Source organism: Pipistrellus hanaki, assembly GCF_964339955.1.
Source record: "Pipistrellus hanaki genome assembly, chromosome: 5".
Taxonomy (NCBI): domain Eukaryota; kingdom Metazoa; phylum Chordata; class Mammalia; order Chiroptera; family Vespertilionidae; genus Pipistrellus; species Pipistrellus hanaki.
This window is the reverse complement of record NC_140507.1, coordinates 4,414,993-4,442,536: the sequence shown is the minus strand read 5'-3', so window position 1 is coordinate 4,442,536 and position 27,544 is coordinate 4,414,993. Positions and strand designations below refer to the sequence as shown.

General features: G+C 57.9%; 1 protein-coding gene across 2 annotated transcripts in view; it reads right to left on the bottom strand.

Moving 5' to 3' along the window:
• Nucleotides 1-4,449: 4,449 nt before the first annotated feature.
• The window catches only part of SH3PXD2B (SH3 and PX domains 2B), a 71,149-nt gene continuing 48,054 nt past the window's right edge, over nt 4,450-27,544 (bottom strand). The window contains exons 7-14 of one of the 2 annotated variants that reach the window (XM_084886151.1): nt 27,113-27,247; nt 24,113-24,217; nt 22,502-22,585; nt 20,071-20,188; nt 16,412-16,638; nt 13,786-13,835; nt 12,775-12,900; nt 4,450-10,339 (exon numbers count right to left, since the gene is read on the bottom strand). In XM_084886151.1, coding sequence (XP_084742277.1) covers nt 8,783-10,339; nt 12,775-12,900; nt 13,786-13,835; nt 16,412-16,638; nt 20,071-20,188; nt 22,502-22,585; nt 24,113-24,217; nt 27,113-27,247 — 2,402 coding nt within the window. In that variant the 3' untranslated portion in view covers nt 4,450-8,782. The remainder of the gene's footprint in view (nt 10,340-12,774; nt 12,901-13,785; nt 13,836-16,411; nt 16,639-20,070; nt 20,189-22,501; nt 22,586-24,112; nt 24,218-27,112; nt 27,248-27,544) is intronic. The other variant, XM_084886152.1, reaches the window with a different exon arrangement.

Sequence of the window (27,544 nt, the reverse complement as noted above, 5' to 3'; positions counted from 1 at the left end):
CTCAGCCAGGGCACGTTGCGCTCATAACTGATGTGAGCGGCGAGTGTGTGTTCTTTGCTGGTGTTACGGACCCGCTGTTGGAGGTGATGGTCGGACTTTGGCTCTGCAGGGAGCATACTGCCCCTCCAGGCTGGAGGAGGGCAAGCAGTCTGAGGGGATGCCAGCTCTCCCTTCTCCCTGCCACCAAAGCCACTTGCCAGCCTACCATAGGGCAGCTGTCTTTCAACCCACATAGAAGGGCCGTGGACTATCCAGCTTTCGATGATGGATTATCCAGTTATTGCCGGACTATCCAGCTTTCGATGATGAGTGATAAGCACAGAGGTGGGAACCCTTATCCTTTTCCCTCAACTCGGGCCTGTGAGTGGGCGAGGAGAGGCAGGGCATGGCGAGGTAGCACCAGCACGTCACTTGGTCTTACATGAGTCCCAGGTCCTGAGGCCACATGTTGGAGGTGCACCTGTGGGCATTCAGGTGTTCCCTTTCTACCCCCACCCCTCACCCCCAAACTGGTACTCCTTAGCTGAAAAATTAACAAGTTGTTTTCTTTTTAAAAAAAATTTTTTTTTTTAATTGATTTCAGAGAGGAAGGGAGAGGGAGAGAGAGATAGAAACATCAATTCAGAGAGAGAATCATTGATCGGCTGCCTTCTGCATGCCCCACCCGGGGAATGGAGCCCACAACCCGGGGAAAAGGCCGAGACTGGAGAATCGAACCGTGACCTCCTGGTTCACAGGTCAACACTCAACGACTGAACCAAGCCAGCTGGGCCCACATTGTTTTCTTAAGGTAATTAAACGGAGGTAACTAGCCCAAACCGGTTTGGCTCAGTGGATAGAGCGTCGGTGTGCGGACTGAGAGGTCCCAGGTTTGATTTCAGTCAAGGGCATGTTATGTTGGTTGTGGGCACATCCCTGGTAGCGGGTGTGCAGGAGGCAGCTGATCGATGTTTCTCTCTCATCGATGTTTCTAGCTTTCTATCCCTCTCCCTTCCTCTCGGTAAAAAAAAAATCAATAAAATATATTAAAAAAAAAAAAAAAAAAGCATTTGCTTTGAGAAGCAGTAAGCACTGGCATGGAGTGTCCTGTCTCCTGGGGCCACTCTAAGCTCCTCCCCCCTCCATGGGGCATCTGGTTTGGATCGAAATTAAGACCTTCATGGAAGGTCTAAAGGGCTCTGCGCTCCTTGCTGATGAGTCACGTAGCTTCTCAAACTTGACCTTCTTAAGTTCCCTCAGAAGCCTGGGGCCTGGGGCTGACCCCGAACTGCCCAGTGAAACCATTTCTTCAAAGTCTGCAGTTTTCTCTTAAAAGTGCAGGCAAGCTTCATATTCTATTGCACAACGCATCCCTGTTTAGTATAAACATGTGTCAAATAATTTGTTGGTCAACTTGCTTCAATCTTGACTCCCAATTGCCTCCCTCCCCCACTAACGAATGTTGGGGTAGACAGGCAGTTCTAGAAGCGGCTCTGGGTATCTCTCAGCGCACAGCTGCTGTGTGCTGCCCCCAGGAGCCAGCCCCGGCGTGGACCTGAGTCACCGGGTGATCCCGGCACTGCTGAGTGCCTTCCAGAACAAACCCAGAGCTTCTGTGCACCCTCCTCCACACGCCCAGGCTGCTGACGGGAAGTGGAGAGGCTGGTGGCAAAGAGACTTTCCAAGTGAGAATGTCTGTCTGCTCAGCCCCAGGGCCTGGCCCCGTGCAGAGTTGGGTTATGATGAAACAGAGAAACAGTGTTTCTTAACTCGGGTATAAAACGTCTCTGTGGGAACATTTACACTCTGCATTTCCATTTTGGTGATATTTTTTAAAAAAGAGGAATAGGCGTATGAATGCCAACCTCCACCAACCACTGCGTTCTATAAACACGTGAACCGGCGCCCCGGGCTGGTACTCGCAGTATCACGGGCTGATGAGAAGAGAACCAAGTTGGACTTACCACATGTTATGGGCTGAATGTCTGTGTCCCTTCAACATTCATACGTTGAAATCGAATCCCCGATGTGATATGTGAAGGCAAGGCCCTCAGGAATGAGTAGGCCATGCGGGTGGGGCCCTGATAGGTGAGAATGGTGCTCTTCTGAGAAGAGGCCAGAGAGCCAATTTGGTCTCTTCCCACCACGTGAAGATACAACAAGAAGTGAGCAGTTGCCGAAACTGGTGTGGCTCAGTGGATAGAGCGTCAGCCTATGGACAGAAAGGTCCCAGGTTCGATTCCGGTCAAGGGCATGTACCTTAGTTGCGAGCACATCCCCAGTTGGGGGTGTGCAGGAGGCAGCTGATTGATGATTCTCTCTCATCGATGTTTCTAACTCTCTATCCCTCTCTCTTCTTTGTAAAAAATCAATAAAATATATTTTTTAAAAAAGAAGCAAGCAGTCTGCAACCCACAAGAGTCCCCTCCCCAAAACCCGACCATGCTGAAGCAGTGTATTTGACCACAGTAAACAAACAAACAAACAAACAAACATGAAAGCAGCTTAGCAAGTCCATGTTCACATCAGCAAGGACAGGACCTGGCTCTCCAGTCTCCTCCAAGGACACCCAGTGCCTGCTGCTTACTTCCCACGGTGCCCGCGTGCCCTCTCAGGCACCTGACCCTCCGCAGAGGGACCTCCCGATGCCCTCCACGCGATCCCGAGACCCGCCCAGGGAGAAGAGCGCCGCTCCTGCCAAAGGAAGACCGAGCGTTGGCTGGACTACTCCGCGGAAGATCCTAAGACACACCGTCCAAGTCACAGTCCTCAGATGCTCGCTCGATGGGGCCTGGACTCAACTGGCCTCCGTGACGCTCTGAATAACGATGAAATTCTGGGATCTACGACGGCATTTCCCACAGCACGTTCTGTGGGATGCGCCTCTGCGTTGGGTGGAGAAAAAGAACTCCGTGGTCAGATGCCATCTGGAAACACTGGATCGGCGCAGGGTAACCGGGTTCGCGATGGCAGCTTCTCAGGGCCTTTCACACGCGGCGTGTGACCCGGGTCCCGGAGGAGGAGGCTTGGAAGATGCTCGCACGGTGATTGCCAAGTGGATCTGGCCACACGATGCTGTGCCATGATCATGTGAGGGGCCGATGTTCCATAAACACGCGGTGGAAAAACTTGCATTTAGAGGAAAGTAATAAAATGGGAGATGAAGCTGCCCTGGGCCAGGGGGAGGGGAGGGGGGATGGGAAACTGCCGCCCCAGGGCCTCACCCCGCCAGCCGCCTGTTTTCGTACAGAGCTAAGAATGGTTTTTACAGGCTAAATGGCTGCATTTTGAGCAGTTATGTAAGTCCTTGCATAACATTCTGGTTTTGCCTCCTGGCTCCCAAAGCCCAAAATATTTACTATCTGACTCTTTAAGCAGTTTGCCAACGCCTGCACCGGGCAGCGAGAGCGTTTGGAGACTATTAATTCCGCGTGTGAGGCCCACATGACTTCCAGTCCTCCTCCCAGCTCCGTGGGAAAGGCTTTCTGGCCCCCGTCTTACAGATGGGGCTTCGAAGCCTCACAGAGGCCGTGCGTGTGAGAGCCAGAACTCACACCGAGCTCTGTCTGACCCAGCGCCCATCACCGTTCCTTGTTCAGCGGTTTACAAAGCGGGGCCCGTGGGCCCAAGGCGGATGCATTTAAGACTGGCCACTGAAGCACAGTGGAAAATTAGATCTTTTCATTATAAGTTTTTTAGCTTATCCTTTAGACACTCTTAGTTTTGTTTAATTATTTTATTATAATGAATCAGCTGACATGAGCCTAGTCAGCAGCCAACAGACAATGGGGAAATCCATTCGGATTTCTCCGGGTCAGGCCAATAGCAAGTAGACTTCCAAGTTCATGTGCAGCTGTCCATTCGAAGTACAGGGTCCTGTGATGCTGTGAACACTAGTATTAAAGCTGGATTGCCCTGAGTGGGGAAGAGTTACAGCTGGAATTAGGGGGAGGGACTGGCTAAGGGTTGTGGCTCAGAGAGAATTCAAGGTAGAGCTGATGTGAACATGGACTTGCTAAGCTGCTTTCATGTTTTTTTTTTTGTTTGTTTTTTTACTGTGGTCAAATAATCAATATAATATATTAAATAATAATAATAATAATAATAATAAAAGCTCAGGCAATACCCTCCACCTCCAGGGAGCAGATGGTTGGGGCAGTCCCTGCAGATCCCCCAGTCTGCCCCAAACACACCTGCCTGCCAGGCAACAGCGGGAGCTTGACTCCCTGGCCATGCCACGTGCTCCAGTGTGGGCGGAGCTACCACGTGGGAGACACAGTTTCCCTTTGGTTCCCTGACAACGTTGTTGGCAGAATCAAGGTGCACAGGGCCCAGAAAGAGAGGTCAGCCCTGTTTCCGGGCAATGCCCACACAGCAACGCTCACGTCCGCTGCCATTCTTGGACCTCAAACCTGCAGGCCAGAAACTGTGCACCCGCTTCGCAGCCCAATAAGTCACAGACACGGCATCTTCACAAGGAAGCTTGAAACCAGTCAAGCACTATTTATTTTATTTAAAAAAATGGGAAAGAAAAAAGTCTAATGGTAAGTATACAGTCTATACATGCTACAGCTAATGGTTCACCACCACCCCCCTCACATTATATATCCTCACGTATTTTCTTTGTGTTCAAAGGAAACAAAAAGCGCCACCAGAATGTGTCCATCTGCCGAGAGGGGACAGGAGAGTGGAGTGTCCAGGGACCGCCAGCATCGTCCTGGGAGTGGACACGCCGGAGCCTGCCGCTCCTGGAGGGACGCAGGGATGGCCTGCCAACGTGGCGGCTCCTCGATGCGGGACACGTGGCTGTGGCTGAGGTGACCACTGCTCCTCACCACCCCCGGATGTGGAGGGGGTGCCATGAGCAGTGAGATGGGCACAGAGGCATGGCAGGCATACAGAGGGGTACCGTAGGGATGCCCCTGTGGCCTCAGAATTGCTTATTGCTCTCACAAGCCTGGCAGGGCACCTCAAGTCTATACAAGACCCCAAAAGTGCTGGCTGTGGCCCTGGGTTTGGCTTCCTCCAGGAAAGAGATCGAGCCCCCTGGTCCTTGGCCGGAACTAGGGGGGGGCCTCCTCCGGAGGTCAGGGCAGAAGAAATGGGGAGGAGGATGGAATGTGGAAGCGCAAGGCGGGGCTCAGTAACCCGCAGGGCAGCGCCAGAAACAGGCATCACCCCACAGAGCCGGATGGTCGGGGCCGTGGGAAGGGTCCTCGGCAGGTGGTCTGCATGGGCGGTGGCGCCTCCTGAGCAATTCCTCCAGGCCAGCGGAGGGCGCCCTGCACCCTCAGGCCTCCGCATGATCCAACGGCCACTCGTTCGGGCCACCACTTGACACTAGGTCATCTTTGGTCTATGGTAGTGGTCGGCAAACTGTGGCTCGCGAGCCATGGTTTGCCACTCTGTTGACAAATGAGTTTGCCGACCACTGGTCTATGGCATGGTATGGGCTGCTTGCAGCAAAAGCCCTGAAGGATGGACCTGGATAACCCAGGGGGTACCAGATGGCCCGTGGATGGCTAAGGCTGTGATGCACCCACTGTCAAGTCCCGAGACAAGGGCAGGACCTCCCAGGAGCAGGTGGACCCAATGGGTGGAGACCTGGCACAACGAAAGGATGAAGGCCGAGCCCCGGACCTGCTTTTTCTTGATGCCCATTCCGCTAGGTGAGGGCAGGAGCTCCCCGTGCCGGTATCTGGTACAGGCGGAGACTGCCCATCCCTAAGGCCTTCCAGACCCGGGGAGAGCCGCACCTGCCCTGTAATGTGGCCTTTGCTCTCCTCTTCCTCCCAGGAATGAATCCCCCGTGGGCTCAGGGATGTTTAAGGCCGAGAACGCAGCCTGAGAAACCACGGGGGGGGGGGGGGGGGGGGGCAGGTCACAAAGGCTGAAGCCGGAGGAGGTGAGGGTAGAAGCCGTTCTGGCCCTCCCCATGCCTCTACCGGGACAAGGACATACCCCCACCAAACGGCAAAGAGGTTTCAAGCGGAAAAATGTCAGCAAAGGCCTGTTTCATCTCGTGGTAACTCTAAAACTCGGATTTTCCAAAGATGTGGTGGCACCCCGAGCTGTAGTTTTACCCGAAGATGCGAGATGAAATGCAGGAAGCAAGCAGGGGAGGGGGTGCCATTGTGCCTCCCAGATGGGCGCTGGGCTGTCATCATGGGGCAGGTGGAGGAGAGACTCAAAGCCACAGGAGGGTCCCCGCTTCCCAGGGGCAGAGGTCCCGGGCGTGGGACACAAACCCTGGATCCCAGGCTCAGCGTGGTCACTGCTGCTATTTGCATGGAGACAGGAATGTGACCTCACCCCCTGAACCTGGATTTTCTCACTGCAGACCGGGGCTGACCTCACGCACCTCCCAGGGCTGTCTCGAGGACCATGCTAAGGGGTGTGTGTGTGTGTGTGTGTGTGTGTGTGTGTGTCTGAGCCCCGGTGGCCTGCCGCAGCTTGGCGTGGAGGCTCGATCCCCATGGCGGGAACTCCAGGCAAGTTCTGCGTTGGCTCTGCCAATTGCTCACAGAAGAGAGGCCACAGTCCTGGAGGGTGTGAACGTAAGTCCACAGTCAAGGTCAGTGAGGGAGAGCCACTGCCACCAAGACCCCCCTTCCAGATGCAGAGGGAGGGGTCTCAGGACCCAAGTGCATCTTGAGGAAAGAGCAGTGAGTGAGAGGAATGTGGCTTTAGTACCTTCAGTTCCCATCAGAACAACAACAACAATAATAATAAAGGCAAGTTCTCTCACTTGCAGAAAATCATTCTGCCCAGAGAAAGAACACGTCCCTGCCCGCCCGGCTGGTCCCCGGAGGAGGGTATGAGGTCAAAGACAAGCACCTTCAGTGGAGTCAGCAAACGGAGGGCGAAGCTCCTCCAGCCGGGCAGGGGCCGTGCCCGGCCTGGCTGCCCCGCGCCTGGCGCGCTAGGAACTCAGGCAGAGCCTGGAAAGGTCCATGAAAGTGAATCAGGAAAAAACAAAAACTTAAGAGTTCTGTCTTGAAATGTAGTCAAACCCTGCGTAACAGCCTCATCACAGGGGAGTAAACCGAAGTGGATCAAACACTCAGGATGACATGCTATGGGGCCTCCTCCCACTGTGGAAACCGGGAAGAGGGGGTGGCCCTCTTCCAGCCTCCTCCCTTCTCCCCCCGCCCCCAGGGGCCGGGGGGGGGGGGGGGGGGGGGGGGGGGGGGGGGGCAGCGGGGAGCACCTTCGGGCCCCGCCCCCTGGTTTGCGGGGATGGGACTTACAGGCGGGCTGAAGGGAGAGAGGGTCTGGGGTCTGAGGAGGCTCCTCCTGCAGACACAGCCAGAGCCGGGGGGGGGGGGGGGGGGGGGGGGCCCTTTGGCACTGCAGGTGGGCAGCGAGCACCCCCAGGGAAGCCGGCTTTGTGGTCCCAGAGGCCTGGCAGCCAATGAACACCGACTCGGAGCCTCTGGGGCAGGACAGGGCCACGTCCTCTCCTGCAGGGGGGTGGGAGGAGGCTGCCCTCTCACCCCCAGGCAGCCCGGCCCACAGGCAGCTCTGGGCCAGGAGCCGGAAACCCCTGGTCCTGGTTCTAGTCCCGTATGTGGCCGTGACTCCACGTGAACCACACCATCAACATGGGTGGGAGGGCTGCCTGGGCTCCTCCCGGTGAGGCAGTCAGAGGGCGTCGGCGGGGGAGGGAGGGGAAGGAACTAGGAGAGCCAGAGAAGAGTGGGCAGCAGCAGCAGCAGGACAGGAGGCGCTGCCTGGCCCTCGGGCCCGTCCCCTGCTTGCTATGCTCAGCCTGGCGGAGAACCAGCGGCTGGTCTCAGAGCCACCAGGGCCCCTCCGGGCTGGCTCCATCTGCTCCCTATGCTCTCTCCCTCCGAGACCCCCGCTCCGGAGCGAAGAGCAGGGCCCGGGCACCCAGGGCTCTCCCTCTCCTTCCTAGCCCCCGAGTTCCCTCCTCTGTAAAATGGTCATCATATCACCAGAGAGGGATGCTGTGAGGGTTAGACACGAATGCGAAGTGCCAAGTACCGTTTGGCACCAACTCACTACTCGGCAGAGGGGCGCTCGGCACGGAGCACGGCTGTTCACGGTCCTCCTCGTTCAGACACACGCGGAGATCCTCGCTCTGAGTGGACAGACGCGGGGTGCCCCGGGGGGGCGGGGACTGTCCGGAGGCTGGCACCTGCTCCAGGCTGGACCCGCCCCTGCAGGACGGACCAGGCTCCCGGGACAGAAGCTGGGAGGCGGCGGCCCGCGCGGACCCCCAGGCCCACGCACTCGGGGGGCAGCTGCATCCGGTCACACCTGAGCGGCCCGGGGGCCGGAGGCCTCGGACAGAAGGACACCCCCCGGGATCGGCCACGGAGCCCCCTTTACGGAGCGAAGTCCTTCCTGGCACCGGGCGTTTGGGGAACGGGGTGAGAAAGTCACGGGCCTTTTCGACGTGGAGCGAGCTGCCACGGGCCGGACGGGCTGCCCGGGTCTGCCCTTCGCTGCGCGGGGTCCACGCACCGGGAATCCTTCCGCGGGTTCTCCGCATGGCGGGTTCGGGTCCCGGAGGCCTGGGGGGTCCATGTCCCGCTGCCGGGCGGGCAGGGAAGTGGGGTGGCTACGCCGCCGGCCTTAAGGCAGGGGTACGAGCGGAGAGAAAGCCAGGGCGCGGCCGCGGTGCCTCGGGGGCCGTCTCCACCAACGGGAGGGAAGACACCACAGCCCCCCGGGGCCTGCCTGCCTCGAAGCCGCGGAGGACGATAAATTAAGAGGCGAATTAAATACGTGGGTGGGCCCGCGGGGGCTCGGGGCCTGCGCCCCGGGAGGCGGGGGGCTAGGGCTTCTTGCGGAGATAGTTGGAGGGGATCCAGCCTTCCCAGGCGGGCGCCCCGCCGAGGACCTGGCAGAACCACCAGCCGCTGCTGCTCCTCTCCCGCACCTCGAACACCGTCCCCTCCTGGAAGCTGCTGGCGTCCTCGTCCCCCTCGAAGCTGGCCACGGCCACGTACAGGTCCCTCGGGCTGTCGGCGCCGGGGAGGGGGGCGGCCGCCGCCGCCTTCTCCCTGTTCTCCCCCATCAGCCTGCCCGCCCCCCGCGGGCCCGGCCCGCCTCTCCCTCGGGGGTCTTCGGGGCCCCCCGAGGAGTTGGCCAGGAAAGGCTTGGCTTTGGGAGGGACCAGCAGGGCCCGGCCCGGGGCAGGGGGCGCCCTGCCTTCGCCGGCCTCGCGCTGCTGCGGCCCCGCGGGCTCCGGGAGGGGCCTGGGGGAGGCGGAGGCTTTCTTGGGGGGCGGCGGTCTGCGGGGCGGGATCACGGGTCTCTGCTGGGGAGCCTCCTGGGGGGCCTCTCGGAGAGGCACCGGCACACTCTTGGGCGCGGCGTCCGCGGCCTTGGCCGGCTTCGGAGGGGGCCTGCAGGGGACCTCCCTGGGGCCCAGCCCGTCCTGTTTGCCTGTCCTGTCCGGAGCGCGGCCGGGCCCCTCCCCGGGGAGGAAGCCGCGGCTGGGGCCCGCGTCCTGGCCCCCAGCAGCCGGGGGGCCGCTGTCCCCGTCCGGCGGGGGCTTCTCGGGGGGCTTGGCGGGCCGCAGCTTGCTCCTGAGGTTGCAGATGTCCAGCTGCTCTTCGCCCGGAGGCGCCTCGACCCGGGGGGAGGAGGCTGGCTTGGGCCTCACCTGAGGCTTGGCCTTCAGGAAGGGGTTCTGGGGGGCGGCGTCCGGCTTCTCCTCCGGGGGGTCGGCCTTGGGTTTGGAGATGGGCCGGAGGTTGGGCTTCTTCACCTCCTTGGCCAGCACTTTGTGGCCGCACTCCAGCCCCATCTCGTTTCTCAGCTGGAACACCTTGCTCTTGTCAGGCTTGGGCTCCGGCTTCTTGCCGTCCCGGGCCGGGGGGCTGTGTTTGGCCGGAACCATGGGCAGAAGCACGCCGGGGGGCTTGGGCGAGGAGCCCCGCAGCTGCTCCAGCCGCTGCCGCTCGCGCTCCTGCAGCTCCCCTTCCGACTTGATGATGGACTCCTTCCGGGGAGGGAGGCTGGGCTTCTCCTCGGGGACGAGGTCAGCGATCTCCTCGTAGCCCGTGCAGGGCACGTCGGGGGGCGCCCTCCTCAGGCCCTCCTTCCCGCCCTTCCAGTCTTTGGGCCTCGGCACCCCGGAGTCCACGGCGCCGAGCGGGGCATCCGGCAGGGGCCGAGAGGGGCCGCCGGCCTCCCCGCCCGCGCTGCCCTCCATCGCCGCCTCCCCCAGCCGCAGCTGCGCCATCTCGTTGGGCAAGGGCGCCAGGAAGTTGGGCCTGGAGGCGCTGCTGGTCTTCTTGTACTTGTCGATGAAGGTCGCCGGGGCCCATCCTTCCTTGTCTTCGATCTGGATGTACCACCAGCCACTCAGGTTCTTCTCGATCACCTGGGCGGGGGGGAAGAGGAAAGCACTTAGTAGGTGTGGCTCCAGAGCCGAGGGACCAGGGGGTGTCGGAGACCCACGTGCACCCGAGTCCTGGAAACGGGGATGGGCACCCAGCAGGTCCCCGGACAACGTCTATGCGGACAGCAGCCTCTGAGACTATCCTGTGTCAGCAACATCGGCCGTGTGAGCGGGCTCCGGTCTAACTCTGGATTCTCCCGGAAGCAGTCCCTGACACACGGACACGGGCACAGGCAGGCAGTTTGGGCGATGGCTTCAGGAGGTCACAGGTGAGGGAGCGTGAGGGCCTGTTATGAGCAGGTTTTGCCCTGGGCCACTGGGCTTCATCCACCTGGGACCCTCCGAGAGACCATGCAGAATCAGACCTCCCCACGGGGAGGTGGGGGGGGAGGCAGTTACCCCGGGACGCACAGTCCTGTCCCCCAGGGGCTCGCTCCCCTCTCTCCGGGGGGTGCCCTCAGGTAATCTGGGAGGTAGGAAGCCGTCAGCTGCAGGGACCTGGATGCAGCTGCAAGTCAACTTGGGTGGTTGGGATGCAGGACGGGCCCTCCCGTGGTGTCTGCAACAATTCTAAAGTTCAAGGTGAAATGCATAGGCCGCCCAAAGCAGCCCTGGCCGCTGCTCCTTTGGCTGAGCACAGACGGAGTGGCTGACGGGTGCTCACGGCCATGCTGCATGAGACATGTGTATCCTTAAAGGTGGGCACCTCACTCCGCTCACGTGTACACACAGGGGAGCTGATGATGATGGAGGCGAAACTCACTGTCATCTCACCGCCTTCCCCCTCTGGGACACACACTGAGGGGAAGGCTGGGTGGGTTCCCCCTCCGTATGTAAGATCTTATGTTACCCGTTGTTTAAACTAGCGGTCGCCAATTTCCGGACCTCACGGACCACCAGGGGTCCGCGGACCGGCGGTTTAGACCACCCAGACTGGTCTTCTGTGAGGGCAGCCCACGCCAATGAATACCCGGTTCTCTGGCAGGCTCTGTGCCTGCCATCTGACTTGTGCTCACAACTGCCCCATGACATGGGGGTTATGATCCCATTTCACAGATGCAGCACTGAGCCTCAGGAGAGCTGAGGACTTGCAGAGGGTCAAGAGAGCCTCTTGAGGTGGGAGTTCAGGTGGGCTCCAGAGCCTGAGGCTTTCCCGCTCTCTGGCCCTGTCCCGGAAAGCGGAGGAGCTGTGCCAGGGTAATAAAATGCGGGCAAAGAGGGCGGCGGGCACAGTTCAGCTGCTGCACGCTGTGCCCAGCTCGGAGAGGAAGCAGAGGCTGGGCTCCAGGGCCTGCAGTCCCGGGTTCTGGTTCTGGCTTCACCACTTACTGCCCACATGGCCCTGCACAAACCACATTCCCGAGGTTTCACGCCAAAGGGACAGTGGTAAGAACAGTGACACCCGCCGTGGGTTTTCACGATGGCCACAGAGCTAACGCGCACAGCAGGTGGCTGGTGCGGAAAGGTAGACGTTGCCTCTTATTAAGTTACAGCAGGGATTACCGAGAGAGCAGGGCACGTGACAGGCATCTGCCTAAGTCCCATTGGACGCTCTCCAGAAAGGGCGCCGATACACGCGAGCCCTTCACCTGAGGGCAACTGGCATCCCTCCAACACTTGGTAGCTATGGTAACAATTAAAGGCGACTGTGGGCATGCAAGCCATGGTGGGTGCACCCGTGAATTCAACCATCGTTCATACTAAGAGTAATCAAAATGCAATGCATTGGTGAGGATTTGCCAAGCTCACACTCTGTACAAAGTACTGTTGTGAAAGCGCTAAACATTTGTGTTCTTAATGATGACTTGTGGGAGTTTTCACTTACTAGAGAGAAGCTCAGAACTGTTACGAGTAAAAGCAAATTCAAAATCAAAAGAGCGAGGAGGAAAGAAAAGGAGCCTGGTCTTCAAACCAAAGATACCTAGGTTCAAATCCCAGCTTCACTACTTAACTAGCTATGGGACCATAAGCAATGTACCTAGCCTCTCTTTGTCTCGGGTACATCTGTGAAATGGGCTGAAGATACTGACTCCTCTCGGAACTCCTGTGAAGACTTGTATGCAACGTACCTGGCACAGAGAGGTGCCTACATCATCATCATTACACACGTTAGGAAGACACGTAGACCAGGCGAGGAGGCAGGAGCGCCTGGTCGCGCCACTGCTAACACAACATGGTTCTACTCGTGAGTTCTGAAGGCTAATGCGACACCGAAACGAACCGGGAAGCAAAATGAGAGAAGAGGAAAACGGAGGATGCAGAATTTACCATAAGGAAAAAAAAAAAAAAAAAGAGAGAGACTTGGTTAAGCCAAAAACTTTATATAATGTTTATATAATGTTATGAACCAATGTCACTACAATAACTTAGAAAGAAAAAAAAAAAAGAATCACGGGGAGGACACCAGGTTCGCTCACCTCGACCTTGAGGCCCGCCTGGAAGCTGATGCCATCGGGGATGGTTGTCTGGAACTCGGCGATGGTGTAATACTCCTCCTCCACTTGGGGTGGGATGGGGGGCTTGGGCAGGTTGAGACCCCGAGGCTGGAATGATGAAACACAGGGCTAAGTCCCATGAAGCCCATTACCATGGCACTGAGGGAGAGATGCTGTGTGTGTGTGTGTGTGTGTGTGTGTGTGTGTGTGTGCTCGCGCTAAGGGACTCGGGCACACGATCATCCTCGAGGAGGCGCTGGTGGACCCGTGGACCAAACAAAGAGGACCACTCCGATCATAGTCTCCTAGATGGGTCACTGGCCCTCTGGCCTCAGAGCGAAGAGAAGAAACATTGGCCAACAGTCATGAAAATGTGAGGCAAGACAATATTCCCCGAACTGCAGAGGCAGCGAGGGCGGTGGAAAGAACATCTTGGGTGAGAATCTATTCCTGATTCTGTGTGTGACGGGGGACAAACCACACCCCCTCTGGAGCCTCAGTCTCCTCTCCTGTGGAATGGGGGTAATATCAGGGTCAGCCTGGTGGGGCCACTGCAACCACTCCACAAGGGAATGGAGTGGAGCACCCAGCAGGTGCTCACTAAGTGGCAGGCTTGAAAAAAAGGCGGCTCATTTTTGAACGTATTGGTAAGAAAGATACACCAAGAATTTAAAAAAATGTATGCAAGTCAAATATCAGAATGGCACCACAAACAATATTTGTGTCTCATCGCAGTTTCGGTCTTGAGTGACCCTGTTTGAGGAGTCGGATAAGACAAAGGGAGGTGGGCTCAGGAAGCAGAGGGCACACCCTGAGGCCTGCCACAAAGCCACGGGCAACCTGTCTTTCTACCCGTCAGTGGCACGTGCCACCTGCCAGCCTGCTTCTCGAGGCCGCGGTGTGCCCGGGAAGAAGGCATCTTGGGAAAGGGCGAGGTACGTGTGAGGGGCTGGTGTCACACACACTCACGCCCCAGAAGCAGGGGCCACTTACTATGGTCATATCCCGGCGAGGAGGGGGTCTCTGCCTCATCTTGGGCGATCCTATAGGGAGAGGAGAGCGTGTGTCACACACGTGCGGAATTCTGCAGATAAAACTCCCGAGGGGGACACCAGGGAGGCCTGTTCCGACCTACACAAGATGGGGCATAATGGCCTGCACAGCCGTTAGGAGCCGTGTGACCCTTCCCGTGAGAAGAGCTGGATTCGGAAGGGGCTCAGGACACAGCGTGTGCTGGAACGCTGGAAAGCTTTAGAGGAAGGGCAAACGTGGAGGCTTTATATGTTATTAATTTTTTACAGAGAGGAAGGGAGAGGGATAGAGAGTTAGAAACATCAATGAGAGAGAGACATCGTTCAGCTGCCTCCCTACACTCCCTACTAGGTATGTGCCTGCAACCAAGGTACATGCCCTTGACGGGAATTGAACCTGGGACCCTTGAGTCCACAGGCCGACGCTCTAACCACTTAGCCAAACCGGTTAGGGCTGGAGCAAACCTACTTCAAACATGTAAACAGAACCAAACCAACGTGGGCTGACGACTTGAGGAATTTTTACTCTGGAGGTGGGGTTGCCCTCTCTCTGGGCCTCAGGGTCAGGAAGAGGGTGACTCTGCCATGGTCCAAGGCTCCTGGCTAAAGGCAGGCTCTGAGAAAGGCACCTCGAGCGTTGCCAGAGCTGGTTTAGCACGGGTCTACGCAGAGGCATAGTTTGGCAGTTGGGTTATGGAGATGACTGCTCATCTCTTAAATAACTATCTCCCCTCTGCCTTCTATTACAATAAATAGCAAGCAGTTTAGCCAGACACTTAGCTGACTATATAAAGACTACATTTCCCAGGCTCTCTTGCAGCTAGGTATTGCCATGGGACTAAGTTCTGGTCAATAGAATGTGAGAGAATGGGAATAAGGCAGCTTCTGAGTCAAGCCTGCCGCTTCTCTCTGCCTCCTTTTCACTGGCTGGACTAGTGGCGAACCATCCTAGGCCAGAGGGATGAGGGCACCACACAATAGGTGCGGTGTGATAAGATTCTTGGCTGCACGCAATTGTTATAGCAGCCCGTGACATGTATCTGAACTTTTTAAGAAATAACCCCCCCCCCCAAAAAAAAAAATAGAATAAAAATATTTTTAAAAAAGAAACAAACATCTAAATTATTCGAGCCACCGTTACAGGGTGTATGCTGGTGATGGTGGTGGGGGCGTCTTTGTTTAAGCACCTGAACCAATCGCAACACGAGGTTCCCGGTTTCCATTTGCTCCTCTAGGCTCATGGGGACCCTCCTGTGCCACGAAAGAACAGAATCACAGACACCAGGTGCTGGGCAGACCCCTGCCATGGCTGACAGTGCTTTCTCCAAGCAGGGGCAGAGGATGTGGAACTCAAGAAGCTCTTGGACTAAAGGAGCCTCTATAAACAGCTGGAGCAGCCCAGGCAGGGACAGGTGACTTCACCCCTCCAACTAGCTTCTGCTCTGGACACCCGGACAGAGCCCCGTGCGTGCGGATGGAGTCCTTGGGATGTGGCCATCAGGAATGAGCCCTGCTCTCGGGCGTGCTGGGGATATTAAGCGGTAAACGATACAAGGGGGGGCTTCGGAGAGCAAGATGGATAAAGAAATGTTGTTGGTGTGAACCTAACTTAAAAGGGTCAGCTTTTTCTTCCTCTAGATCAGAAATGGGCCTGTGGAGAGAGCACGGGTGCAGAGCCAGGTGGGCCTGGGTTCAAGGCCCAGCCCCACCGTTGACTAGCTGGGGGGCCTTGGACAAACCACTTCATTTCTCTGTTTTCAAATCTGAAAAATAAAAGTTAGTGCCCGGCTGGTGCCCGGCCGGTGTGGCTCAGTGGTTGAGCGTCTGTTGACCCATGAACCAGGAGGTCACAGTTCAATTCCCGGTCAGGGCACAGACCCAGGTTGCAGGCTCGATTCTCAGTGGGGGTGGGGGAGCATGCAAGACGAAACCAATCAATAATTCTCTCATGCTTCTCTTTCTCTCCCCTCTCCCTCCTTCTCTCTGAAATCAATAAGAATATATTTAAAGAATTACTTAAAAATTAAAGTAGGAAGTCCCCCAGAGGTGGTTATGTGGAGTCCGTGAGAATGATGGTAAGATCCCGGCACAGCCGAAACCAGTTTGGCTCAGTGGATAGAGCATCGGCCTGCAGATTGAAAGGTCCTGGGTTCGATTTGGGTCAAGGGCATGTACATTGGTTGTGGGCACATCCCCAGTGGGGGGTGTGCAGGAGGCAGCTGGTTGATGTTCCTCTCTCATTGTTTCTAGCTCTCTATCCCTCTCCCTTCCTCTCTGTAAAAAATCAATAAAATATATATTAAAAAAAAAAAGAAAAAGAAAAAGATCCCAGGCACACAGTAGGGGCTGGAGAAAAAGGAGGTCTCGATCGCGGTAAGACCGTGAGAAAACAGGATCTGGAGTAGGGAAGCGGTGTTTCTCCACTCGGGCTCTGCGCCTTGTTGGCGGAATGACCTGGAACAAGCTACCTGGGGTTTCCGAGCCCCCACTTTCTTATCTGCAGGAGGAGGGGCAGTGCACGAGAAGCAGCGAGCCTAGAGCCTCGCCCCCCAGCCCCCCAGCCTCCGGACCCGGCGGCTGTCACTCACTCTGCTTGGCGTCGGCGTCGGGCAGCGGGCGGCCTTCGAAGCGGCCGTCCCTCTGGCTGCTGAGCGGCTCCCTCTCCCTGCCCGCCGCGTTCAGCGGCCGGGAAACCCCATCCAGGTCCAGGAGGCCCGTGTGGGCGGGAGAGCCGGGGCCCGGCTTCAGGGAGAAGGGCTCCCCGCTGCTCTTCTTCAGGTACGAGGCTGGGGCCCAGCCCTCTTTGCCCTGGTACCTGGGAGGAGGAGGAGGAGGAGGAGGCTGGTCAGGGTGTTCTGCCAGGCCCACGGGGAGAAGCCACACGCCTGCTGTGAATCACATTTCCGGGCCCAGATGGCGGGAGCGAGGGTTACAAGGGCCCAGGGCCGGAGGCTGGCACGCTGCCTGCCGCCTCCTGGCAAAGCCTCAGCCCTCAGAGCTCGGCATGCAAGGCCGGTCCGACGTGGTCTCTGCATGCCTCCCAGCCTCGGCTCTCACGGCAGCCCCCGTGTCCCACCCACCCTGCTTGGCCTGCAGCCTCCCAAACGCGCTTTCAACCCAGGTCCCCCATTCTTGGAGACCCTCTGCCTGCAAAGCCCCTTCTCCCGCCCCTCCCTGCTTCTCCTTCTCAGCTCTGCTTACACCAGGTCCTCTCCGAGCCTTCCCCGGGCCTCACGGAGAGTGAAGCCCTCCCTCCACGGCGCCCAGTGGCCTGCACAGGCCACGGTTCCACTGCCTGTGACACAGCTGCCCTCGGTCTGCCTCCCAGGGAGAACGCGAGCTCTGGGCAGGCCAGGCTGGCTGCATCTCTGTGTGCGCAGGGCCTCAATGCCACTGAGGTGAATCCGTAAAAGGGAAAACTGCCGATGGGCTTGGCACGGGGACGTGGCCTCCGCTAACATGCCTGTCCCCTCACAGCCATCGCCGCAGGGACAGCAATAACGATAACGGTAACGGGCACCCGGAGGGCCCCTGCTGCCCCGTGCTCTGTGCTTTGGAGAGGCCGATGGATCTCATCCATCCGATGCCGGGAGGTGGCCGACGGGCTCTCAGCCCTAGGCGGCTGGCACCGGGCTGGGCCCCTAACCTCCATGCTCTGCTGCCTCTTCCCTGGCAGCTCCTCCAGCCCCGGGCAAGGGCGGGCAGGCTCTGTTCCCGCTGGTTACACACGCATTCCTGCATTCCGACGGGGATGTGGGATGAATCAGGTGGGGGCTGGTTCCTGGTCAGCTGGTTCCTGGTCACCAGGCTGACACCGGACCATGGAGTGACGGAGACCCTGACGGACCAGCTCACTGAGTTCTCTTTAGAACAGCGGTCGACAAACTCATGAGTCAGCAGAGCCAAATATCAACAGCACGATTGACATCTCTCTGGAGCCAAAAACCGACTTTTGTGCCCGGGGCCACTAAGTTTCAGTCGCACCGTACGTGTGGTATTTTGTGGAAGAGCCACACTCAAGGGGCCAAAGAGCCGCAAGTGGTTCTCGAGCCTCGGTTTGCTGACCACGGCTTTAGAATCCCGTAATTCTCTGCGTGGAACTCAGTTTAATGGCATGACCCGTGGGGTGGGTCTGCACCACAGGCGTTCTAGAGCCGCACACACGGCTGGTGACGGTCACCTGTGCCCGTCTCTTCTGAACAACCATGTTCAGTGACATCATGCAGGGTGTGTGAGATTGACCGTGGTGGGAGCGTTTATACCATGGACATTAGACATCACGCAGGGTGCGTGAGATTGACCGTGGTGGGAGAGTTTATACCATGGACATTAGCACACAACTCAAGGGCATTTTCCCCTTGGAGAGCCAATGGTTAAACATCTACCTGCGCGCGCTGGTCTGGTCAGTGGAAATTAGGGGGAATGGACACACCTAACTGATCAGCAATGATAGGTGATAGGGCCAAGTATCTTATTAAGAATTACTGGAATCTTCCCTCTCTGTCCCAATTTTATTTTTTTGGGAGACAACCAAATTTTTGGTGGCCTAAAAAGAAAAAAAGAATTACTGTAAAAAAAATTACAAGTAAGGCCCTAGCCAGTTTGTCTCAGTGGACAGAGTGTCAGTGCACAGACAGAAGGGTCCCAGGTTCGATTCCGGTCAAGGGCAAGTATCACTGACATCTAACAAGGATCCTGGAAGGCAGGTTCCATGGCCCTGGCCCGAGTGCATGCAGGAGGCAACCAATTGACGCGTCTCTCTCACATGGGTGTTTCTCTCTGTCTCTCCCTCCCCCTTCCAATCTCTCTAAAAAATGGAGGAAAAAATATACTCGGGTGAGGATTAACAACAACGTTACTGAACGAACTAAGTAGAACCGTGTTTCAGTGGAAAAAGGTCCTTTATAACTGAAAGCACGTTTATTTATAAGGAGATAGAAATCTGTAGTCTGGTGTCCGCCAATTCTAAAATACCTGCCCTTTGCGCAGGGATCAGCCTTGTCTGGGCTGGGAAATGTCAGCTGCATACCACCCGCAGCCTCAGCGGGAGGCAGGTCACCTGAGGGCACGCAGCCACCAGCAGAGAGGCAGCGTGTGCAGAGGCGCCTGGGCTCTGGGTGAGGGAGGCACGGGTTCAAATCCTGTCTAGCTTTGGTGGAACCTTCAGATGGCCACAGCCCTGGCTGGCATCACGCTGCAGCCTCAGGAGGGACCCGGAGCCACCTACATGTCATCCTGAATTCCAGAGCCACCAGGTTTCAGGATGATGTGTCGTGCGGTAAGATGGCATATACGCTCAAGATGTTATGCACCGCGGTCATGCTCCTCCACAGACCCCAATTCTGGGGTTTCCCTCCCTCAGGAAGCCCTGTTTGGTGCTCCCCGCTCTCCGTGTGTCTCTCCAGCACCCCGTGGGCCACCCTGGCCTGGGACTATGGATGCCCCTGCCCCTGAGCCTGCCCGTGAGAAGCAGCGTGGTTATCCCAGCCAACTCCCCAACGCCCCGTTCGGCGCTTGGCCCAGAACGGCGCTTGGTGTGTGCCTGTGGAATGAATGAATGGAGTGCCACACACTCAGCCCCCCGTGAGTAGCCCTCATGTCCAGCCTCACACACAGCAGACGCTGGGTCACGGGGACCCCAGGCTTCCTCTCTCGCCCACATTTCCTGTGGCCACAGCCTGGTTACTAGGGTGAGCTAGGAGGGGGTTGCCAGGACTCTTTGCTAAACCCAGGGAAGGAACCAGGCAGACCAGCCCGAGCTGGCCGCTCTCCCTGCTCGTGGGTTCTGACATGACCACACCGGCGAAGGCGCTGGGACGAAGTGTTTAAAATGCTTCTCCCCTCTCCCTGGACCCCTGCCCCCAGACTCAGAGACGAGGGCAAACGATGGGCTCTGTCCGTGTGGGGTTATGCGCCACACTGGCCGCAGGACGGGGCTGCGGTGGGAAGCCCCACTCGCGGCGGCCCAGCCCCCAGTTCCTTGTGAAGAGGAACATCTGGAGGTGGAGGCCAGTCTTGCTCAACAGGGTGATAGCCATCTGCGGTTCGTTGTGTTTGGAGACGGTTTTTGCTTAGGATGGGTTTTTAGAGAAGGATCTGAGGCGGGAGGGAAGCCAGACAGCGCGGAGGAGAAACACCCTCTCTCAGGGCTCAGGCCAAAACCTCGCTCCCTCTGCCCCGGCTTCCGGACCTCGGTGCGGCCGGAGCCCACCTGACGGAAGCCCACCCAGCCGGCCGCCGCGGGTACCTGATCTTCCACCAGCCTTCCAGGTTTTTCTGAATGACCTCCACCACGGCCCCTCTCTCCAGGTTCATCTCATCCTGGTCGCGCGCCGTGTACGGGTAGATGACTGAGTACTTCTCCTCTGCGGAGACAAAGGGGCGATGGGGTAAGTCAAGGACACGAAGGTCCCGGGACGCTGATGGTCAAGGTGTGATCCGTGAGCGGTCCTTGCCCATCAGAGGGACAGATCTCCCCCAGAGGTGACTGTGTGCACCCCCAGGCCCTCACGTAGCCCCCCCACGACCCTGCACATGCAGCAACAGGACGCAGGGCCCAGGCCCCCATCCCTCAGCGTCACACGTTCCTCTCGCCATCTTCAAGTCTGTGCTTCAAGGTCACCTTCCATGACCTTGCCTCATGCAATGTTCAGTCCCACTGCATTCTCTTCCTTCTTACCCAGGTTTGTTTCTCTCCCTCCTCCCCACCCCAATACAAGGAATTCCGCCGTCCTAACGCACCATAAACTTATGCTTCCTCGTGTTTTGGGTCTGTCTGCCCTGCTGGTATACGAATGCCCTTGGAGGCAGTGATCCGTGTGTCTGTCTCGCTCATTCCTCTGTCTGCAACGCTGAGTCTGACACGAGGAATACCGAGTAACTGGTGAGTGAGTAGACGGTCCTGGAGGCCGGCGGGAGCCACCTGCTCACGTCACAGGGGGCTAAACCGCCTGCGCCCCTCCGCCGTCCTCACCGCGGAGGGTCAGGGGTCAAGCCGCTCTGGCAGCTCCTGATCTCAGGCCGAGGTCGCCACCAGGCAGACAGCTGGTCATTTATTTTCACGAGCCTGGGAACGGATCTTCATTTTCCAGGACGTTTAGCCTCTGGAACCGACCACGCCTGAAGTTCCATTTCACTTTTTAAATGAATATTTTTATTAAGATAGAATCGGCAGCGAACACTATCAGCTTCAGGTGTGCGTCGTGATGATCAGATCTGTACCCATGGACGTACGCATCTCGCAAAATGACTGCCTGCTTCAATTTTCATTACTAGGACGGGGGCGCCTTCCACCCCACTCTCTGGTCTCCCTTCCCGCTCCCTCCTGGGGCCCCACCTGCCTCCGGCCTCCTCTGAGAGCTGCCTCCAGCTCGCCCCTCCCACCTCTGCTGCAAGGGTGGCTGTTGTCACACTCAGAACAGCTTCCTCCCCAGCCCTGCGGGCTGCGGCTGCTGAGCCAGACAGGGCTGCTGAGCCAGGCGACAGCTGAGCGCCAGGGGAACCGGGGGAGAGGGCTTTCCGGTCTTGGTTACATCCCGGCCCCTGGGGAGCGGCGAGCCAGCTGTGGGCTGGTGGGCTGGTTAGCATGTGGGCGCTGACTCTGCCTGTGGGAAAACACTGGGGCCTGCCCAGCTGGTGCAGAGGGAGGGGAGACACCCAGGGTGTTTATTTATTTATTGATCTGGCCCACTGACCTGCTCCGCGGGGCTGAGCTGACTCGAGTTGCACATATCCTGTGCACAGCAGCGTCAGCTGCTCCCCTTGCTCCAGGCAGCTGCGGGTGGGGGTGGGGTAACTCAACCCTGTCTGTGCACAGACATCCTGCTCGGTGGGGCCCCAGACTCAGTGCAGTTAGTCCTACGGGCCCTGGACTCCAGGGGCCAGCACCCAGAGTGAGCTGGGTCACACACGGGGTTCTCTAGCACCCAGAGCCTCGGGGGCCCTAACAAAGCTTAAGGCAGACCTTCCAGACTGAACGGTGGCGCCGAATGGCACCGCGTCTTAGCGCCCACCTACCCTTCCAACTCCACCCACAGGGTGTGGGCGAGGCTGACCTCACCACCTCCTGGAGGGAGAGGGGTGAGTGTGACCCTGGCCTGGCATCCCTCCGACCACCAACCCCAACCACCGTGATCCAGGATGGATACAGGATGGTGTGGGACCCACATGGGCAGCTGGAACTTCCTGGGATTTGTGTTGAAGGAGAAGCAGCGTCTGCAGTGGGTGTCCCTGGAGGGGCTTGGAACTACGCTCGCCGTGAGACAGTGGTTCCAGCAAGGCAGAGAGCAGAGCAGAGGTGGCGAGAGTGAGGCTCAGCCCCTGGACCCAGCCATGCCTGAAGCTAGCCCTACCCTGGGCTTTTCAGCGATGAGTCGATACACTTTCCTTTTTGTTCACGCCGGTGTGACGTGCGTTTCTTTTCCTTGCCCTCAACTGTGCCCGCGGAAAGGAACAGGCCACCGGCTCAGCCCCCAGACATCGTTTCTTAACCCCAGGCTCCCTCCTCCCAAACCTACATGCCAACACACACACACACACACACACACACACACACACACGGCACAGACACGACCCGTTCTCACATGCAGCAGGCACAGGCTGCCCAGAGCAGGAGGCGCATGCAGACGCGAGGGCCCTGCTCCCAGCCCCGACCGGGAAGAAGACTCCGTGGTGACAACCTGGCCGCCAGCTGATGGCATACAAGTCCCCCAGGGTCCGGCGGCGGCCCAGGGGCCGGGGCAGAGACCAGTACCTCCAGGAGCCTGGCCGGGCAGCATGTCGGGGGGAAGGGCAGAAGGCAGAGGTGAGAAGAAGGCACTCCCAGCAGAAAGGGCACCAAGGGCACCAGTGCGCCTTCCCGGCGAAGAGCACTTATTTCTGAGTCGACGCCAAGCCCAGGGGTCGCCCGAGGCCCAAGGTCCCGAGCATTACCCCTAACGCTGAGCGAAGAGGCACCCAGCAGACATTAAGTCTAGCCCTGGCATGATGACAACGAGGCCCTCTGAGAGGCCCTATGGCAGAGGGGAGAAAGGGTACAAACCCCGGGAAGCAGTGGTCTCTCTCCTCCACTTTTCAGCTGTGTGGCCCCAGGTGGGCCTTCCACCCCTCCGAGCCTGTTTTCTCACCTGTGAAATGGGGGTGACGCCCAGCCCCTTGCAGAGGCGTGCGGCGTGGCGGTCACTAACTGTTTGGGGGAGCTGAGTTTCCATGCGGGGTCCCCCTGCCCTCTACCCCGAGCTGGTTCCGTAGTGTTCCCAGCCTAGCCTGGTCCCTACTGCCTCTCGGGTCCACAAACAGGGCAAGCCGACAGATGTCTGAATTTTCCTCTGAGGCCGTGGGCCGTTATGAAACCAATCGCAAAGCCCCGTGTGATTCTTGCTGCTGACCTCTGAGCACAGAGAGATGCCGCTCCCTCTCACCCTGGGTTCTGACAAGTATCTATTACGAGGCTTTGCGCTTTCTCAAAAGCGGTCACCCAAAGCCCCACGCGCTGGGCGCTCAGGCCAGGCACGGCTGTGTGATCCCCGGCCCTCGCTTTGAATTACGGGTGGAGGTTCTGTGTCAAGGGCTTTGCAAGTGGATCTCACTGAATAATAAAAAGGAGAACCTCATGGCACAGACGTCACGCCCACTTTCGGAAAAGGTGGCAGAGGTTACGTCGCTGGCCCAGGTCCACTCGGTCAGCAAGTAGGCAGCCGAGGTTCGAGTTCCCGCCTGCCTGGCCCTCCCACCCTCTGTTTACCGGCTAAGACGCACGCATCCTCTTGTTTTTTTTGGGGGGGGAAGGGAGCCAGGGGGCCTCAGCGCTTCTGACACGGCAGGAGCCACGCTTCCGGACACCCGTGGGGAAAGTTCTCGGGGAAATGGAAGCGTGTGCGGGGGTGAGTGAAGGGGGTCAGCCCTAGTCCTGACGCTCAGGATTTTATACTGACGCTCAGTCAGGGCTGTTCTGCCAGCAGAGAAAGCAGAGCCCTTGGCAGATGGCTTCAGACGGCCTGTGAACAAGCGGAAGCAGCCCCAGGACCTTGGCCACCAGATTCATTCCAGGGAGGAAAAGTGACCCCTTTGATAGCAACCAGGCTGGGGCCTCCGGAGTTCTTCCTGGGGTTCCACGGGGATGTCAGGGCCCAGCTCCCAAAGGCCCGCCACCAACCCCGACCCCATGCCCGGCTTCAAGCCTCCTCTGAGGCAGACGTGAAGAAGGTTCTGGGGGCGCCCCCCTTCCCCCCCGCGCGGTGACGACTAGCACGGGGCTCCCCAGCAGGGGCGAGGCTGGGGCTCCCGCTTACCTTCCTCCGGCTCCAGGGAGAACTCGTCCTGCCCGCCGTCCTGCCCTTCGAGGCAGGTGGCGGGCACCCAGCCCTGCTCTTCGGCGGTGCTGACGAACCACCAACCTGGGGAGACAGCGCAGACGGTGTTAGCAGGCCTGGTGTGAGGTCTGGGTGTCGGAGTAGGATGGCATGTTCAGGCACTGAGTGCGTCACGGGCCCCTCCTATTGGTGGGACACAGCTAGCCGTCCCACTGACGGCTGCGGAGGGACCAGGGAGGGCAAGGGCGTCCTGAACGGCGAGGGCCATTCACTAAGGTGCGCCCGGTACGAATCATGTACTTGCACCATCTTTTAGCATCTTCACGTGACCGTCCTCACTGCACAGAGGAGGAAACCGAGGCCCCGAGGGGCAGACAGGCTTGTCCCAGTTCTCTCGGCGACGGCAGGGCTGCGATGGGCAGCGGGCTGTGTGATGCCGAAGCCTCTGCCCTCGTCACGCACCGGGCTGAGCATCCGTCCATGTCAAGGTCAAGCCGGCTGCAGGGTACCTGCTTGAGAGGCCTCTCACCCAGACCCAGGCCCCCCCTCTTCAGAGAAAAGTCTCAGAAAGCTTGTGGTGGGCGGATAATGACCCACCAGAGATAACCCAGAGTCCCTGGAGCCTGTGACCACATGAAAGGTGGCAGACGGGATTGAGGTTGCTAATCAGACGACCTTCCAACAGGGAGATGACCCTGGATTAGCTGGCGGCCCACGTCATCGCCAGGGTTGGGAACGATGGAAGAGGGAGGCAGAGAGGCAGGGGGCGCTGTGGCTACGGAAGACGCACCACTCTCTCTCTCTCTCTCACACACACACACACACACACACACACTCACACACTGACACACACACACTGACACACACACACACACTGACACACACACTCTCACACACAAACACACACACTCACACACTCACATTCACACACTCACACAGACACACACACACACACACACACACACACACACACACGCACACCTTGCTTTGCGCTTCACTTTACTGCACTTTGCAGACAGCACATTTATTTTTTTACAAATTGAAGGTGAAGACACCCCACCAGCAAAAATGCCGCTTGCTGGCTGAAGGCTCAGGGGATGGTTAGCATTTTTTTTAAGCAACAGATTATTTCTGACTTGAGGCATGTGCGTTTTTAAGCCCTCGTGTTATCTGTCGGCTATAGTGTAGTGTAAACACGACTTTCCTGGGGCGTGGGAAACCAGTTTGTGCGATCGCTTTACTGTAACATTTGAGGTATTTACTGCGGCGGTGTAGAACCAGACACGCAGTACCGCGAAGGCGTGACCTTACGTGCACACGTAGGCACACACACATACATGTGTGCTGTGTGCATACAATGATCAAGAAGAATTCATACCAACATGATAGAAAGGCGATCTGGGGTGGGGAAAGGGACTGGGGCTGAAGCTGGTGGGAAAAACAGACTTCCACTTCATCAGGAATGCTTCCAGGGGAATGTGTCCGTGTGTACTTGGATAAGTAATAACTCTTTAAAAAAAAATAAATAAATATATATATATATATATATATAATATACATATATATATTTTTATTTTATTGATTTTTTACAGAGAGGAGGAGAGAGGGATAGAGAGCTAGAAACGTTGATGAGAGAGAAACATCGACCAGCTGCCTCTTGCACACCCCTTACCGGGGATGTGCCCGCAACCAATGTACATGCCCTTGACCTTGAATCGAACCTGGGACCCTTCAGTCCATAGACCGACGCTCTATCCACTGAGCCAAACCGGTTTTGGCAATAAGTAATAACTCTTACTTGAAGATTTCACTATCTGCCTTCCCCACCCCCCGCTGCCCTGTGGACACACCAGGCTGGTCTCCCACCCATCCTGGCTCCCACGCTCCTCCTGCCACGCATTCGCTCTGACTTCACTCGGCAGGCGGCCCGGGGGAGCGGGTGCGCCCTCCTCCGTCCCCAGGAGCACCCGCCACACCAACGATCGGCATGAACTCATTCCCGGGGATCGGAAAGCCACGTGGCCTGTGGCCAGCTGGCACAGGACAGGAATCCCAGCCCCGGGTCCTGCGGGAGACTGAGGGAGAGAGACCGAGTCACCGGGAGTCTTGCCCCTTCGGCTGTGAGGCCGGGGCAGCCATGGCCGGACTGAGTCACTGAGAATTTCGGTCGGCTATCCCGATCTCACGCGAACGGGAATGGAATCAGAGCCTTTCCCTCATTTTTTTGACTTTTAACGAGCCATCGGGGTATCACAGAGGCCGGCCCGCTAAAATGTCACATTTTAGTCACAACAGAGCCAGCAGACTTGGCTCACTGTTTCCTAGAGGGGATCCACTCGGCCTCTGCTCTCCGCCCTTTGCCGTTAGCTGTGCCAATGGCTGTTTTGTGGCTAAGGAAGGCAAAAGGGAAGGAAGCTCACTCTTTTAAGTACCTACTGTGTGCCCAGCATATATGATCTCAACTCTCCATATGCTATCTCATTTCCCCCTTTGCTTTACAGATGAGAGAACTGGTGCGAGAGAAGCAGCCACTGGACTGGTGTGAAGTCCAGACTTCAGACAAAGGCCCAGGCGAAGGGTCTTGATCGTACCCCGTCTGTCCCGGACCTGGCCAGGGCACATGACCCGTGGTCGCCGCGGAGGGCAGGGGCGCTGGGGACACAGGCGGTGTGCCCGGTCCATACCAGAGCCCCCAGCTGATGGGGCTCCCGTTGTCATGAAATCACCAGGGCAAATTCTCAGTGGAACGCTAGATTCTGTGTCTCCAGGTGCTCTGAAGCCAGGAGGAATGTGTTCGTGAAAGGTGAACCTCAAAACACATGGGTAACATCTGACCCAAGCAGGAGAGCTGAGCGCTGGGACACAACAGGGGTCAAACGGGCCGGCCTGACTGGCGACAGCCTCTGCGCGTCCCCGCGTTCCTGACCGAGGGGCCTGGGGAGGGGGGTGGGCGGGGAAGGGGGTGGTCAGGGTGCCCACCTGACTCGTTCTTCTCGATGATGTCCACCACCTGCCCCACGCTGAGGCTGATCTCCGAGCTCTCCTGCTTCTGGTAGTCCGCCACCACCACGTACTGCTCCAGCACCATGGGGTCCGCCGAAGTCTGGTCGCTCCCTGTGGATGTAAAACCCCATCAGATGCCACAGCTGGCCACCGCCGGTGTACAGGAGCAGGAGCCGGGAGGAGGGGAGGCCAGGAGAGCGTTCCACACAGAGGGAGGAGCTGTTAGAGGAGTCGCCTCAGCCATTCATTCTTCCATTCATTTGCTCACTCAACCACCACAATTTACCATGTGCCCGTCCTGTGCAGGCCCTGTGCCGGGGATGGGAGGCTCAGAGCAAGATATAGTACTTGCCCTGAAGAAGCAGACAGCCTACTGGGAAAGTTCATTCATTCATCTCTACCCATTCA